At 29.0% G+C, this 17,272-nt stretch overlaps 2 protein-coding genes across 2 annotated transcripts in view; both read right to left on the reverse strand.

The window, feature by feature from the left end:
• Nucleotides 1-352, reverse strand: part of LOC126904918 (uncharacterized) — a 995-nt gene extending 643 nt beyond the window's left edge. Inside the window, exon 1 of the mRNA XM_050684323.1 lies at nt 211-352. Within this exon, the coding sequence (XP_050540280.1) occupies nt 211-352 (142 nt within the window). The remainder of the gene's footprint in view (nt 1-210) is intronic.
• A 7,079-nt stretch (nt 353-7,431) lies between these two features.
• LOC126905251 (uncharacterized) lies at nt 7,432-9,130 on the reverse strand. Its single transcript, XM_050684781.1, has 3 exons — nt 8,658-9,130; nt 8,314-8,589; nt 7,432-7,636 (listed from the first exon to the last, which is right to left on the reverse strand). The coding sequence occupies exons 1-3, from the start codon at nt 8,710-8,712 to the stop codon at nt 7,467-7,469; spliced, it is 501 nt and encodes a 166-aa protein (XP_050540738.1). The 5' UTR covers nt 8,713-9,130; the 3' UTR covers nt 7,432-7,466.
• Between the last annotated feature and the right edge of the window lie 8,142 nt (nt 9,131-17,272).

Here is a 17,272-nt window from a genome sequence, read left to right on the forward strand (position 1 = left end):
GAAGTCATTTACTAAATTAATAAAGATTGGTGGAGGAGGTTTACTCTCTGAGTGTTCTAGAATGTCTCTATTAGGGTCGTTTTCTTAGGGTTCGTTTGTTTTCAGAATAGTCATTGTTTTGATCATTGTTTGGTGGACTGAATAGAGAAAAGCGATTTGGCGTTACGAATTGTTTAGTTAATTTCGGGGATTGATTAGGTGAGTACTGACGTTTATGATTATTTTGAGTTTTCCAATCGTCGTTGGAGTTGGTTTCTGATGAAAAAGCTGATGAATCATTTGACACGCTCTGTATGCGTGACTTTTGGATAATGAGTGGAGATACAGTTTTATTATTTGTATTATTAGGCATTTTATAGGTAACGGCACTGATTAGGACCGTAGTGAGGTATCGCGTGTTGGTCAATAAAGCGTATATTGCGATAAGGCGTTAGTCCCGATCGCGGCGAGTCTTATATTTAGGTAAATTATACAATTATACATTACCCGACGGTACAAATACCGCGACGAGCGCTGGAAGCGATAACAATTCGATACAATACACACGCTATCGAGAGCTGATAAAAGCGGAGCGCGTGACAATTAACGTGTGGACTGTACGACGTCTAAACACGAACATTGTTTTATTTTTAGCTTCGATGCGAAACTGAGAAGCTATTGGTTTTACTATGATGTGTTTTTTTTTGTCTGTTACCACTTTTTCTCAAATCTCACCGAACGGATTTCTTTCAACGATACGTCAAAATATCACAAATCGCATCTAGTCGAAGACATTACCCTCAAAAATTGAAAAAATTTCCCTTAATTCCCGTAAATGGGGAAAACCTCCAAAAAAATTACAAATTTAAAAATTGCTAATTTTCGACATTTTTTCAATTTTTTTTACTATAAACTGCCATAACTTTTTAAAAATGAACATATCAATGTAACTTTATTTTTCATAGATGCTTGGTATCTTTACCTATCATTTGGTATATTTTTTTCATAAATCTAACCCTTTACCAGCCCACAGGAAGGGTTTCAAAATGGTATCTTTTTTACAAAAAATTAACTATTTCAACTTAACTTTTGAAAATGTTCCGGAAGGTCTGACACTTTTATATATATCTTAAATTAAAGCTAACGTAATGTACTTTATTATGGAAAAAAAAATTTCTGACTTTTGTGTGAAAATTCTCAATTTTATTTTTTACATTTTTAACTATATAGTGCTTTAACTTATTGAAAAGTGTATGTTATATAAATACATTTTTTTACGAGAAATAATATTTATATCCCTTTATCATTCGACATACTTTTTTGAAATCAGGATATTAATAAGGAAATAGCAAATCATGTAGCTTTTTTTTATTTTGTTATATTAACTGGCTTAAATAAAAAGTAAACAAGACTTTTTGGCCAACGACANAAATTTTCAACACTATCTAAAGATTTGCATGGAAATTTCAGATATTTGATCCAACTATACCACGTCACCACTTTGCCGCGACCCCCCTGTGCTGGGATTTTTTATAACTCTTTCTCTCTAATCATTTATTTAACAAATTTAATAATTATTAGCCAATCATTAAAAATATTTTGTTATATTAATTGGCTTAAATAAAAAGTAAACAAGACTTTTTGGCCAACGACAAAATAATGTTACTAAATCAAATTTTTTCATTTTGTATAACTGGAAAAAATATAAATTAATTATTGGCTGAAAGCAATCTATTATGGTGATCGTAAAATAACATATTTATTTTTGAAATAATAAAATTTGTTTAGCAACGTTATTTGTTGTTGGCCAAAAAAAACGGAAAAAAATTAGTATAAAAGAGCTAGTAAACTGAAAATGCATTGGGACTTTTAGTCTAACCAGCGAACGAAGAACATACAAGCTCTTGTGGAAGCCAAACTAGTCTATTAGTCTCAGTCGAGTCGAAATCAAAATTCAAAAATCTTGAAATCAACGCGTCATTTGCAAGTCTATTTCCGAAAACACCCATCAAATTCAGTTGCGATAATATTGAGCATAATTATGGGGCCGTTAGAGATAGGAGATCAAATTGTCATAAGGTATTATGACTACATGCAAAATTTAACAGTTACCAAAGTAAATGACAAGAATCGTGAACAGCCCGAAGAGTATCGCGTTAAACTTCAAGGAATAAATGGAGAATTTTTCGACAAGTCCTCGATGAATATCCTTACCAATGTTATCAAAAAGAAAGAAGTATTTAACATCGTAAGTGAAAAATATGTGTACATAGCATTGTTATTTATACTTATATTTTTTAAGGCGTGTATTGACAAAAATGAACTCGTATTGATATATTCAACATCTAAAAAAAGTCTAAACACTCAGATTTGGAATGCTGAAATTTTGAAACCCAAAGACGTCGGCAATAGATATGAAAAGAATTATACATGGAAGAATGCGTATAAACCTGGACTTAAGCCGAACAATGACGCCGAACGTTATCCAGTGAGCAATGTAAAGCCGTATACGGCCCAGGATAGACTTATNATTAAGTCGTATACGGCCCAGGATAGACTTATGAAATAAATTAGTAAATATGAGTGTACAGAATTCATATTTTATACCATTTGTAATGAATAAAAATATACAAAATAACCCCTTTTTATATTAAGTATTGTATCATTTTTGTCAATTACAATAGTAACTAAAAATGAACAGCATATAAGAAAAAACCCAGCACAGGGGGGTCGCGGCACAGTGGTGACGTGGCATAGTTGGATCAAGTATTATGATATCTGACAGTGATTAAAATCACTATCATAAGAAACGCTTCGATGCAAATCTGTAGATAGTGTTTCATTTAGAGAAATTGGTGGATTATTCCAAAAGCAACATCAACTATTATTTCTTTAATTATATTCTGATTAGTAGTACTTTGATTTTAAAATATAATATATGAATAAAAACTAATTATAATTTTCAAATTCAGTATGAAATTGTGAGGCCAGCTATGATGTATGGTTCATAGTGTTGGGCGGTTGATAAGAAAGTAGAGCAGAGAATAAGTGTAGCAGAGATGAGAATGCTTAGTTGGATGAGTGGAGTGACTAGAGAAGATAGGATAAGGAACGAGCATATAAGAGGAAGTATGGTTAATCAATCGTGGATAAGATGACAGAAAATAGACTTAGATTGTTTAGTCATGGTATGAGGANTCGTTTATTCTAGGTAAATGCAGTATGTACAGTTCAAATATTATCGAGCGCAAAATTTTTTTTTTTCATAGTATAGCTAATGACTTGCTCTACAAGCCACATGTATGGATTAACGTGTAATTTTGCGTAATTTTTAGTTAATCTCTTTAAACGAGCAAACTAGAGAAAAAAACGAAATATTTCGATTTTTTTTTAGTATAAATATGTTTAATTCCACAAAAATAAAAAAAAATCTTTTTTTCTTTTTCATTTGAAAAAGGATATCTTTTTTAATAGGAATAAAAAAATTTTTTAATTTTAAATTATGTTTTAAGGCATAAAAAAAAATGTACAAAAATAATCTCAAAATAACTGAAAATACGGAAAAATTTTAGAAGTATAACATTAAAATAGCTCTACATCTTCACTAAATCAACTTATGCCCTTGAAAATTTGTATTAAAACCCTTAAGTATGATATTAATGTGTTTTGCTAAAAAAAAAAAATTTAAGTGACTTTTAAAAAATGATACTTTTGGCCGCCTAAATCGGCGTTTCATTCCACTGTGCGGCAGTGTGAACGCAGCGTATACAGATGGCTTGTATACGGCGCGTTAAATATACCACGCAACGGAGGAGATAGACGCGTTAAGGCAAAGTTTATGTGATTTATCTCTTAACACACGTATGGATGCGCCCATGTCCGAAGTAGAGAGAGCACTGTCTCGCATTATGCAGGAGATCCGGTCTTCTCATAAGCCGCGACACGAACAACGTATGGTCTATACGAAATCCGTTCACTACCGCCCAGAGGACAAATAGTAGAGTAGAAACAAATCGTATGATTACGCGCACTTGTCGGAACACCAAACCGCACAACGTTCGGGCGGAGCAGCAAGACCCAAAACGACGCGGCATTACAACAACGTTTGACGGAGATCGAAGAGCGCGTAACCTTCAACGATTAGCCGCCGTCCAGACCCGTGTGCGTCACCATCACTACCTCGAGCGAGCACACACAAAGCAGTCTTTCTTTTAGACGTACGCCCACAACACACGGGACATTTCGGGCCGAACACATTCGCGTCACCGTCTTCATCAACCCGCTCACATACACATATGGCGACTGTACCGTAAAATAATCCGCCTGTTATACGACCTCCGTCTCCCGAATTCACGGGAAAATATGAGGAGGATCCGAGGGAGTTTCTGGAGCAGCTAGAAAATCTCCTGACTCAATCCGGTATTCATTACGATTTGTGGGTGAAAACCCACAAAATTGACCTTTAGATATTACTTAAAACGATTCCGGTCAGTTACCAAGATTGTTGGACCACGGAGGCACGAGCAAAGGACATTATAACAGAATCGGGGCTAAAAATAAATATTTAGTAAAATATTTTTTCTACTTTGCTGATATCAATATATTTGGCTACCTTCACACAAAATTATATTATATTAATATAGTCATTGATGACAAGTCGTGTGTTATGTGTTATGAGTGTAGTATTCAGAATTTGTTTTTTAGTTGCACTTTTTTCCTTACATTTAAATTTATTATTTTACAATAGACAAGAATAATTATAAAAATATAAGTGATATAGTATTTTATTTAGTATATTATATTGTATTCTTAGGATTAGGCCCGAGGCAGGTGTTGACGCTATGTGATTTCTACCCAGTGCTCTGAATGTAACGTGAAGAAATTCAAACAAGCAGAAATGATATATGGTTTGATGTACATAAAATTTTTCATGAAAAGTATCTTAAATTTCTACTCATTTTATATATGATTGCCCTAAAGTGCTAATGACAGAACGCCAATGTTCTAACTAAAATCAGTTTTTTGTTTTAATAAATGAAAAGGAATAGTGTAAAAAATTAAAAATGTCAATTAAATGAGTTTTTGTAAATTCAAAAATAAATATTTACAATAAAATTAATTATTATATAATAATTTTAAAAAGTATTAATTAAAAAAATATTTGATATCAGTCTACTTTAGTAAGGACATCAGTAGTTCTATAAAGTCTGAGCTGGGACCCCCCCAAAACGGCCCCGGCCGTTTCCTCTCCCTAGGTTGACGCCCTGTGTAAACAGCCGAGGAGATATGGTGAAAGGCATAGTACCCCCACCCACATGATGTAGGTTTACCCAGTCCAAGGTGGACGGGCGGTGTAAACGGTCGGGGGGATATGATGAACGACATAGTCCCCTCACCCACCCACATGATGTAGGTTTACCCAGTCATAGGTGGACAGGCGGTGTAAACGGCCGGGGGGATATGATGAACGGCATAGTCACCTCACCCAAATATATGATGTGTGTTTACCCTGTCATAGGTTGACGGGCGGTGTAAACGGCCGGGGGGATATGGTGAAAGGTCGATGTTTCTCGTTCCTAGATATCATTTCGTTATATCATGGTACAAGTTACCTTGGTATATGCATAGTATACCTAGGTAGATGGAACAACATATAGTATATCTTGATATATTACAGAAAATTAGAGGTATTTTAAAAATTTCATAATTTTAGAATTATATGAAAATATTTGAATGCAAAAAAGTGAAAGGTGTAATCAAGCGGCGACGGCGGCTATTAATCCCACGAAACNTCAAGCGGCGACGGCGGCTGTTAATCCCACGAAATCCCACTATGACGTGTATTGTTCATAGAGAGTTCCTTGACTAACGTATGTATTAAAACAGTAAATCAGCGGTTTACCCCTACATAGAAGGAGAGGCGATGATAAAACTCATCATTTTTTAATTAAAGAGAAAATATTTATACTTTTGAAATAATATTTTATCAAATTCTTTTTTGATTATTCAGTAACACTACCGCGTTTGTTAATAGACATTAATGTGTAATCGTTTTTGTATAAAACATGTATACACATAATCTATTACATATATTTGTATACAAATATTTAGAAATCGAGAGTGTAAAATTAATTATTATGATATTAAAGTGAAATTACTTAAGTGGTGAAGGAATGGGTTAGTTTACGGGGATATGTGATCTATGATTTGTTGACCCCCCTATGAAAATATGTGATTTTTCCGCATAAATGAGCATGAAATCGTTGATAAAGTCACAGTGTCATCAAAAACCATCAGCTCTAAAAAGAATACTCTACTCTATGAATAATATGGCTGTCGAACCTGTAAGAAAACAGCGCTACATTTATATCACACCAACACCGCCAGCCGAGATGATTGACTCTAGCAGTTACACTATTGCATTCAGCGACAGAAAATTTTTGCAAGTGGGCCTGAATCCAAAGGATGACTTCAATGTTACGGTATGCATTATTACTCCTTCACGATATATTAGTATGTCAGCAGATTGTTTAAATATTATTTACGGCATGAGGGATGAAATAACATTATTTCTACAATCACCTCCGGTAAAAGGAGAGAACATTATGTTATACCAAAATGTCGATTTTAATATAACCAAAGTATTGTACCGTGATACCATGCATTTAGTATTAGAATCCAGAATAGTGGATGGGTGTCGAGTGTTATTGAATAACGGAAACATTAATAGACTTATGGACTAACAGTGTACTATTAACAGTGCAATATCAAGAAAAATAAAAACATGTTTACTATTAAGCCGTCAAATAGACCGAATTATACAATACGCCGACGGTAGATGGTCGGTCTCTAAAATTCAACAATCAAACAATGATGAAATGATTAATTTTTTTTTTTATATAGTATATTTATTTCATAATAATAATAATAATTACAAGGTGAATAATAAATGTTTACATGTTTATGTAAAAAATGTTAAAATANAGTGACAGTAATTACATAAGCGAGCTGAAGAATTTAGCGTACAATGTAATAGTTGATCGTTGGGTCGTCATGGTCCGAGGGTACGCTTCAAATTAATGTGAGTATAATGAACATAGATTTTCATAACCTTTATTGTTATTAAATATATAATTATGTTTTAGGAAAAAGAAGAAGAAATGTGCGATGAAAATGATGGACCAACATTTTTCAATACAACAGTGTATACCCGAGAAAATAGTTATAGTCCATGGACTTCACAATGGCAGAAACCCAATCATAACAGAAAATTAACTTACATTAATAATTTATAAACAATAACTTTATATATTGTACTAGTTTCTTATAATAAACTTATAATCTAAAATNATGGTCGGTCTCTAAAATTCAACAATCAAACAATGATGAAATGATTAATTTTTTTTTTTATATAGTATATTTATTTCATAATAATAATAATAATTACAAGGTTAATAATAAATGTTTACATGTTTATGTAAAAAATGTTAAAATATACGGACAGTTCCGTCAAAAGGTGTATAAGTAAATACATTGTATGAAATTATTAGAGCATATACAGCCGTATTAGCGGGGAACGTGGTTGATGCTTCAATCTCAATACGTAAGTCAAAAGACGGGAATGTAATTGTACCGTTCTGCTTTGAAATATCAATCACTGCAACAGAATTATTATAATGATATTAAAAAATAATATTAACTATTATTAAAATAAAGACGTCTATACATGTATCGGTTAAATAATAAGGCATTTGTATGGAGGATTTGTCCGCACATACTTGTACAGTATTCATTATCACGTGTAAAAATGTTAAATTTCAGGATGTAAAATTGAAATATGTATATGAAAAAAAAAAAAAAACTATGTTTAAAGATCTATACCTGTTCCCGTACATCATCATGTCACATGCATAACACTAGAAACAATTGCTAATTATGATAGCATTAAAGTATTATTAATATTATATACAAATTATGAAAAATAATTAACTTAAAATAATACAAACTTATTAATATTTACAAATTATATATACCACTCTGAATACTCATCTACAGTCTCGCCATCCGAATTAAAATTAACGATAGGCATTGTACATTCATCTTGTTTATGTGATACAATTAAGTTGTACACACAAACAAGATCTATCGCACGACGATGTTTAAATTCTCTCCTCAACTTCTGACTGTTACCTGTAAATAAGCTCAATCTTTCCGTGCAATTAAAATAATCTAAGTAAACATAATTTTCAACCTTTATAAAAAAAATTAGTCTAGTCCAATAACTTTTAGTTTTAATTTTATTATTATTAAAAGTATTACTAATAAATTTTCTACCGTTAAGCCAACGTTGATGCCCATAATCAGATTTCGTGATAAATAATCTTTCATACAATTCACGCAAATAAATCTCCAGATCGACCGATGAGCGTTCAATTAATTCATTAATAATCACATCATATTTTTCATATTCAGCATTATTAACGAAATAACTGATCACTACATCGGCCCAAATGTCGATATATCGGCGTGTATGGTAGGCATCTCTTAATAATACCCTATGTTGATAACATTTATTGGTTTCACAATTACAATATTTAAAATTGTAATCTCCTATTTTTACATTTAAAATATATGTTAACGATTTATATTGATTACTATTACCAATTTATTTTACTCACTTGTGACATTGAAATCCTTAATACATTTCTCGTACAAATTTTTTATCGTACTCATTTTTTTTTTTTTTTTTTTGTTTGTGATTAAATATACAGTTTAATTGATTGAATGTCAGTTTACATGCGTACTTGTTCAGCATAAAGTGTTACAAGTAAACAAATGATTCATATCGAGGTGGTGAGATATGGTATTTATATTAAAAACTGTACTTAATGATCTATACCTGTGCATAGCCAATACTTCACCCTCTCACATGTTTAATGTTATTTTACAATAATCTATGACCCGTTCAGTAATTATACAGGGTGTTCAGTAAGTCAGGAAACGGGTTTCTATTCTTCTCATTGTTACAAACAATGACTTACTGAACACTCTGTATATGAATTTTTAGGTAAATAAACAACAAACGCATCACAGCATAATTAATATCTTCTAGGCATCACGTCGAAGTCAAATATTTTTGAAAAAAACTCAATTACATTATTATTAGTAACAGGTAGTATAACAATATTTTCTTAATAGTCACATTACTTGACAATTATTAATATACCAATTTCTTAACAAAATCACTTTATAATAATGTAAATATCAATATTTGATTTTCTTTAATAAAAATACCTAGTCTTATATTACAAGGCATATAATAATATGTAGATCTAAATCCCATTATGTATGTATGAGTCGAGTTAAGCTCAGTTAAACCTATGTTTTATATTCATAATCATAATCTTACTATGAATCTATATTGGCTAATATGAATCGTCAAATTAAAACCAGTTTCAATGCTAATGCTAACATTCATCTTGTTTACGTGATACAATTAAGTTGTACATGCAAACAAGATCTATCATACGACGATTTTTAAATCCACTCCTCAACTTTTGACTGCTACCTATAAATAAGCTAAGTAAACATAATTTTCAACCTTTATAAAAAAAAAAAAAAATTAGTCTAGTCCAATAACTTTTAGTTTTTAATTTTATTATCAAAAGTATTACTAATAATTTTATTACCTTCAAGCCAACGTTTATGCCCATAATCAGACTTTACGGTGAATAGCTTTTAATACAATTTTCGTAAATAAATCTCCAGATCGACCGATATACGTTCAATTAAATCGTTAGTAATTGCATCATATTTTTCATACTCTGCATTATTAACGAAATATTTGACCACTACATAGGCCCAAATGTTGATATATTGTCCGGTATAGTATTCATCTCTTAATAATGCCCTATGTTGATAACATTTATTGGTTTCACAATTACAATATTTAAAATTGTAATCTTCTATTTTTACATATAAAATATATGTTAACGATAAATGAAGAATACTATTATCAATTTATTGTGCTCACTCGTGGCACTGTAATCCTTAATACATTTCTCGTACAAATTTTCGATCGTATTCATTTTTTTTTTTTTTTTTTTTTTTGATTGAATACGCTGGTTAGTTGAATAAATGATAGTTTGTATGCGTACTTGTTCAGCATAGAGCGTTACAAATAAAAAAAAAAATCATACATTTCGAGGTGTTGAGATATAGGTATATATATATAGGTATATAGATAGGGTATTTATATTAAAAACTATACTTAATGATCTATACATGTTCATAGCTAATACTTTACCCTCTCACATGTATAACGTTATATATACAATGATCCATGTCACATTCATTATTCAGTAATTATATATGAATTTTTAGGCAAATAAGCAACAAACACATCATAGTAAAATTAATACTTTCTATGAGTCCCGTCAAAGTTAAACATTTTTTAAAACTTGATTACATTATTAATAGTAACAGGTAGTATAACAATATTTTCTTAATAGTCACATTATTTAAGAATTATTAATATAGCAATTTTCTTAACATAAACACTTTATAAAAATGTAAATTCCCATATATGATTTTCATGTATGAAAATACTTTTTCTTATATTACAAGGCATATGCAATAGTACCATCAGAAAAAAAAAAGAAACTAGAGATCTCAACTTCTCTAAGTGAATAATTATACGTATAAACAGGTGATTATAGACATATTAATGTGAAAATACTCAAGTGGTATAGGAAAGTGCATATTATTTGGAAATATATGTCCCTGTGATAATTTATTTAGTTCTTATATGTAACGTAGTACGTAATCCATATATATATCATCATATATTATCAGTCTATCTCTATCGATCACGATCGGGTTAGATCAATTCGATCAACAAAGATAAATATACTAAAGCATCTATTTGCATGTATAGTATATGTATTACACATGAAACATTTAAGTATATTATACTTATGACGTACCATAAGTACCTACGATAACATCACCTAGCTGTACAAAGTGAATAGAGTAGACTTATTAGCGATTGTCTTACTATATGTATGACTATATACATTATCGAGTATGAACAGTATATACCTTATAATATGTGTCCAAAACATTATTTACTGATAATAGTTAATAATTGTCGTTCATCATATCCCCCCGACCGTTTACACCGCCCGTCCACCTAGGACTGGGTAAACCTACATCATGTGGGTGGGGGTACTATGCCTTTCACCATATCTCCTCGGCTGTTTACACAGGCCGTCAACCTAGGGAGAGGAAACGGCCGGGGCCGTTTTGGGGGGGTCCCAGCTCAGACTTTATAGAACTACTGACTTCTATAAATTATTACTACTAATTTAAATTTTGGCCATGTTTAAATAACCAAATTATATTGTATATTTTTATTAGTAGACTGCATAAAAGGTAAATTAAATAACCATACGCTGGATAGAAAATTTAACTATAAAATAAACTATTTTATTTCAGTACTTACAATTAAAAATATTTTAATAATTTTAACAGTTATTAAAATGCATAAAATAAATAATTTTCGAATTATTGTTCTAAGACAATCAAATAAAATTAAATATATGAAATACTAAGTTTAGTTAAACAACTTTTTATATATTAACACAAGATTATAAGGCTACTAGATAAACAAAACGAACAATAAGTTGACAGTTACACTTAATGGCAATTAATAAAAGCGCATAAAATATATATGTATATTTATACGAAAAATTGTGGGTATTTCAAAAATGATTAATAACTTAATTTGTAGCAAACTTAGCATACTTGAGAAAATCGTAAAATATTTAATTCTTTATTACCATTATTTTCTGAGCTATAAACTAATATATTAAAAACGATTGAATCGTTTTTGGAAATTTGGAAATCAGTTTTTAAATTGTGATGAGTTTTGTTTATGTTTTTATTTTTATCAATCGGAAAATTATTTTTTTTTATCAAATTGCAATTTCTCAAGATTCAATAAATAATAAAAGTATAATTTTTCACTAATTAATTTAAAATATTTGCAATTTATTTTAAAAGTGGGTGGTATTTTCCACATGTCAGGATATATTACCACGCAGTACGTATTTTTCAACAATTCTATACAAATAATTAATTATTGAACTGAGATATTAATTGTTGGATAATCGACATATTTTAAATAGACTTGTTTATGTACGTGTAATCTACATTACATGTACACATAATAGAGTTGGCAAAGGTAGCGCCGGTCGCGGGTCTCCGTGTAATACACAGCGATGCGTTATTATGTCATCACTAATTCGAATAAGACTTGAAATTTCAGATACTTTTTATTCATCATGTTTTTCTTTAGATATTTCAATAAAAAAAAAAAAATCATATGTTTAATTACACCCAAGTTAAAACTAAATGTCGTAAAACAACTTTATATTTATCTTACAAAAAAGATACATATGTGATTTAAAACAAATATATCTGTTCATTTTAATTATTTTTGGAAAATTTGTCATTGTTTGGTTAATATATTTTAAAGTACTTCCAAAAAAATTTGCAAACATTTAAATTTTTGAAATCCAATGGTATCATTTTGCCCCAAGCGTCAACTCTTCTCATATTGGGATTTTCAATGTGAATTTATAAGATCATTTATGTCTATATAAAACTACATACAAATTAAGTATATTCTTGATAAGTTAGCTATAAATGGTTGCATTTTAATCTTTGTAACTAACGAGATGTTTCAACGAAAAATTTTCTTATTACTTAGTAACTAAAATAAAAGTATAATATAAATTTTTGAGGACCGGTATAATTTTAACAGATTTTTTTTTTCAATCAGCTAAAATTCGGCTGAAGGTCGAATACTTAAATGGTGATATTTTGTGGATTAATTGAAATTTGAGTGATACAGTTTTATTATAATCGGTTTTTTTTATGTCTGTTACCACTTTTTCTCAGTTCTCACCGAACGGATTTTTTTCAACGATACGTCAAAAGATCACAAATCGTATCTAGTCGAAGACATTACCCTACAAAATTGAAAAAATTTCCCTCGTTCCCCGTAAATGGGGGGAACCTCCAAAAAAATTACAAATTTAAAAATCGCTAATTTTCGAAATTTTTTCAATTTTTTTTACTAAAAACTGCCGTAACTTTTTCAAAAATGAACATATGAATATAATTTTTTTTTTTTTATAGATGCTTGATGGTTTAATCTATCATTTGGTATATATTTTTTGTAAATCTGACAATTAACCTGCCCACAGGGGAGGATTTAAAAGGACAACTTTTTCACAAAAAATTAACTTTTTCAACTCATCTTTTGAAAATGTTCCGAAAAATCTGACACTTTTATATATATCTTAAATTAAAGCTAATGTAATATACTTTATCATGGAATAATTTTGACCTTTGGACTTGTCTTTATGGTGAAAATGGCTAGCGAATGCTATTTTTGTGTGAAAATTCTCGATTTTATTTTTTACATTTTTAACTGTGTAATGATATAACTTATTGAAAAGTGTTTGGAATAAAACACCAATTTGTTTAAAATTAAACACTATCTAAAGATTTGCATCGAAGCGTTTTTTATTGATAGTGATTTTAATCACTGTCAGATATCATTATACTTGATCCAACTATGCCACGTCACCACTATGCCACGACCCCCCTGTGTTGGGTTTTTTTAAATTAGTTCAATGGAATAGAGCAATATTATAATGCAATTAGAGAAGAAATTTTATATAACTCTTGTAGGCATATTACTGTCTTAATTAGTAATTTAATGAATAAAAAAATATGGACTCTGAATAGAAAAAATAATTTAATTAAATCGCTAATATTAATAATAAGTAAATAAGATGATTTAATGATTTTTTTTATTTATATTTTGCCAAGATAAAATTATTTTTTTATTGTTTATATTTTTATATTATTTATATATATTTTGGAAAATTTTGTATTTATAAAATTTTTTATAACAATTAATGTTTTTAGATAGACAAAAACACTACCCTTAGGGTATCATTTTTAACTCTCTTGGGGTAATCGAACAATTCTAGGGGTTGGCACTATAGAATTTTAAAAGTTCATAATTAATGGCCACTCTAACTGACACTAAATAGTATCTACCAAATCTTACTATAGTAGATTTCATGTAGCTGTCATTTTTACAAAAATACTATTTTTGTAAAAAAAATTCTTTTTCATATTTTTAACTTTATAACGCGACCCCCCTTTTGTGGGTTTTTTATGATGGTGTTAATGGAGGATTTAACTGTTTACTTATATAATTAATATTTTTGCAATGTTTGATTATTTTAGAGCCGTGGAAAGGCCTCTCATGCACGAGATGAGTATTAACATAATCACTCGGCAGAAGATAATATTGTTAAGTTAATGTTTTAATCTTTTTATTTCATAAGTATTTTATAGTTTTTTTTTTATAGTGATTTTAATCACTGTCAGATACCATTATATTTTTTTATTACGAAAGAAAAATGTTTCAATGTTAACAAAAATAACTGACATTTTAAAAGTATGATTAATAGGAAATTTGACTTAATAGAAATACAACAAACATTGACAGAATATCTTTCAGTATAATATTGTATAATTTAAGAAAATAAAATACATTATTTCTATTAACGCCCAAGTCTCTATATGATTTATAATACTTTAAAAATATTTTCATTTACACAATGTATGTATATCCATTTAAGTATACAACGGAGTATATTTCTTACTATAGTAATTTATTAATAAAATACAAGAAGAAAATAATAAAATATTCTTACCACACGCGTTGAAAGTATTAATATGTAATATAAAATCGAATAAGATGAAATTATAAATTTTTTGTTAGGAAAATGAAGAATTTGATCAGATAAGAAAAACATATGAGAAACGTATTATATTTTTCACATGAAACTTTTCTTTAAACAAATTAGAATGATTTAATTTTTTCTGTTAGCGTTTTTACACTATTAAACATTTTGTCATTAATTATGTGTAGTAGTTGTACCGCGTTCTTTTAGGTTTGAATAATACAGCCTAATTTCAAAAAGTATTTTGTGATAAATTAAAGGAAATAAATTTAAAATTATAATTATAATCGGTCTATCTAGGTTAGTCGGATTTTTATTCCGTTACGTTGGGCTATGTAGTTTTTCTCGTTCTCTCTGGCACAAGCAATACATTTTAGAGTGTATGTTAAACATGATTAACAAAATAATAATAATCAGATACATATATCTGAACATATTAAACGAATGAATTGCCACCTCAGGTAAAATTTCTATTTACATTTCTATTACCATTATTTTCTGAACTATAATCTAATATATTAAAAACGACTGAATCGTTGAACAATTTGGAAATCAGTTTTTAAGTTGTGATGATTTTGATTTTGTTTTTATTTTTATCATTCGGAAAATTAATTTGTTTTATTAAATAACAATTTCTCAAGATTGAATAGATAATAAAAGTATTTTTTCATGAATTAAATAAAAAAATACTTATTGCCAATGAGAGTTTAAAAGCAACACTATTTGGTTTGTGATAAAAATATTTTTATTGCAGGTCTGCAGACTAAATTTTCAAAGTTGTGACATGTTTCTACTAACATAATCATGCAGGTTTAATACAGTTAGATTATTTCAAGTATCCTACTATATTGTTCATTTGAAGAACAATTTTGATTATCAATATATAGCTATTTATTTCATAAATATTACATTCATATAATTATTTATAAGCGAAAATAGGTCTATGAATTATTGAATTTAGCAACTAGGACAAAAATTGACTATTAGACTAATATAATTGTTGTGAGAGGTATTAAACCACCTCACTCTTTTATAATCTGGTCATAGCTGCTGTAAATTGTAATATCTGATTTAGGTGAATTAATTTCTCTATAAAACTCACTTATGAAAACAAATAATTTAAATGATTTCGCTTATTATAGAAACAAATTCTATGGATTTATGTACCGCAACTCATCCGCTAGTATAAATTATTTGTTTTTATTCTATACAAAAATATTCGTGTATAACAGCATATTATGTTATTTCAAGTAATTTGTATTTGAAAAAATAATATATAACCCGATTATACAAGTGTATTATCAGTAAAAATTCTGATGTTACGGTAATGTTACATGGTGAAAATGCGAATTTGAACGACTCGTTCAGGAAAACCATAGTAAGGAGTAATTGATAAGAACCGTGACCGATCGTAAGAAATGAACGAAAGAACGAGTTATATGAACGGGTCATTTGAACGATCCGGATCGTTCGATTGATCCGAAATTCCCATCACTAGTAGTGTTTGGCATTCGTTCATCGATCATTTTCCCGTCGGTTATCTGTGACACGAATCAAAGAGATTATAAATATTTGTCCAAATACGCGATAAGTGGGAACGGTCTACTCGGCTATGTTTTTTATTTTAACGGATATTCGATCAAAATCAATAATTTATTTATTTAAATACATTATTTTAGTTAGTTAATTAAATGATTTGTTTTAATTAGTTAATTGGATAAATTTTCAGTTACATTATATTATACAGTGATTTTTTACAGCTAGTCAATCAAGTACCCTTAAAATAATAAGTTTTTTAAAAATATTTCAGGGATAAAAAAAAAATTTATTTAACTTCATATTATTGTAGAGTTTTATAAACTTAATTTTTCTTTTTACAAAAATTTTAAATTCTCAATAGTTTCTGAGAAAATAAGTGTCTTACCAGATTTTGATCATACTGTACATATAAAAAATAACTACAAAAAAATTCAGGCTGATCAGATAAGTTTAACTCGTCCTGACTTGGGATTGAAAATTGGCTAAAAAGAGTAGTTTTTTAGTTTTTAGAAATTAACCCGTAAATTAGTGCTCTCACAAAAAAATTATAAAAACAATATTTTAAGTCTATATAATGAAAATTTATCACTTGTGGCTAATTAATTAAGTAAAATTAAAACTATATTAAAAATATTATTAATTTAAAAAATATTAAAAATATTAAACTCAAAGCCACAAAAAATTAATGAAAAGTCGCGGATACGTATTTTATTTATTATGTAAACACATACTGAGTATGTGTTTAGCGTTGATAATGGTAACATTGTTTCCAAAATACGTATCCGCGACTTTTCATTAATTTTTTTTTGGCTTTTGAGTTTAATATTTTTAATATTTTTTAGTTTTTTTAAATTAATAATATTTTTAATATAGTTTTAATTTTACTTAATTAATTAGCCACAAGTGATCAATTTTTATTATAT

This window comes from Daktulosphaira vitifoliae, unplaced genomic scaffold (assembly GCF_025091365.1).
Source record: "Daktulosphaira vitifoliae isolate Bord-2020 unplaced genomic scaffold, ASM2509136v1 Scaffold_4, whole genome shotgun sequence".
In the NCBI taxonomy this organism is placed as follows: Eukaryota; Metazoa; Arthropoda; class Insecta; order Hemiptera; family Phylloxeridae; genus Daktulosphaira; species Daktulosphaira vitifoliae.

Excerpts from the sequence above, each read along its gene's own strand:
- LOC126905251 (XM_050684781.1), bottom strand. The coding sequence starts at position 8,712 with ATGAGTACGATAAAAAATTTGTACGAGAAATGTATTAAGGATTTCAAT. Across the intron at positions 8,590-8,657 it reads TAAGGATTTCAATGTCACAA|GAGATTACAATTTTAAATAT; the intron begins GTGAGTAAAATA and ends ATGTAAAAATAG. Across the intron at positions 7,637-8,313 it reads GCATCAACGTTGGCTTAACG|TGATTGATATTTCAAAGCAG; the intron begins GTAGAAAATTTA and ends ATTCTGTTGCAG.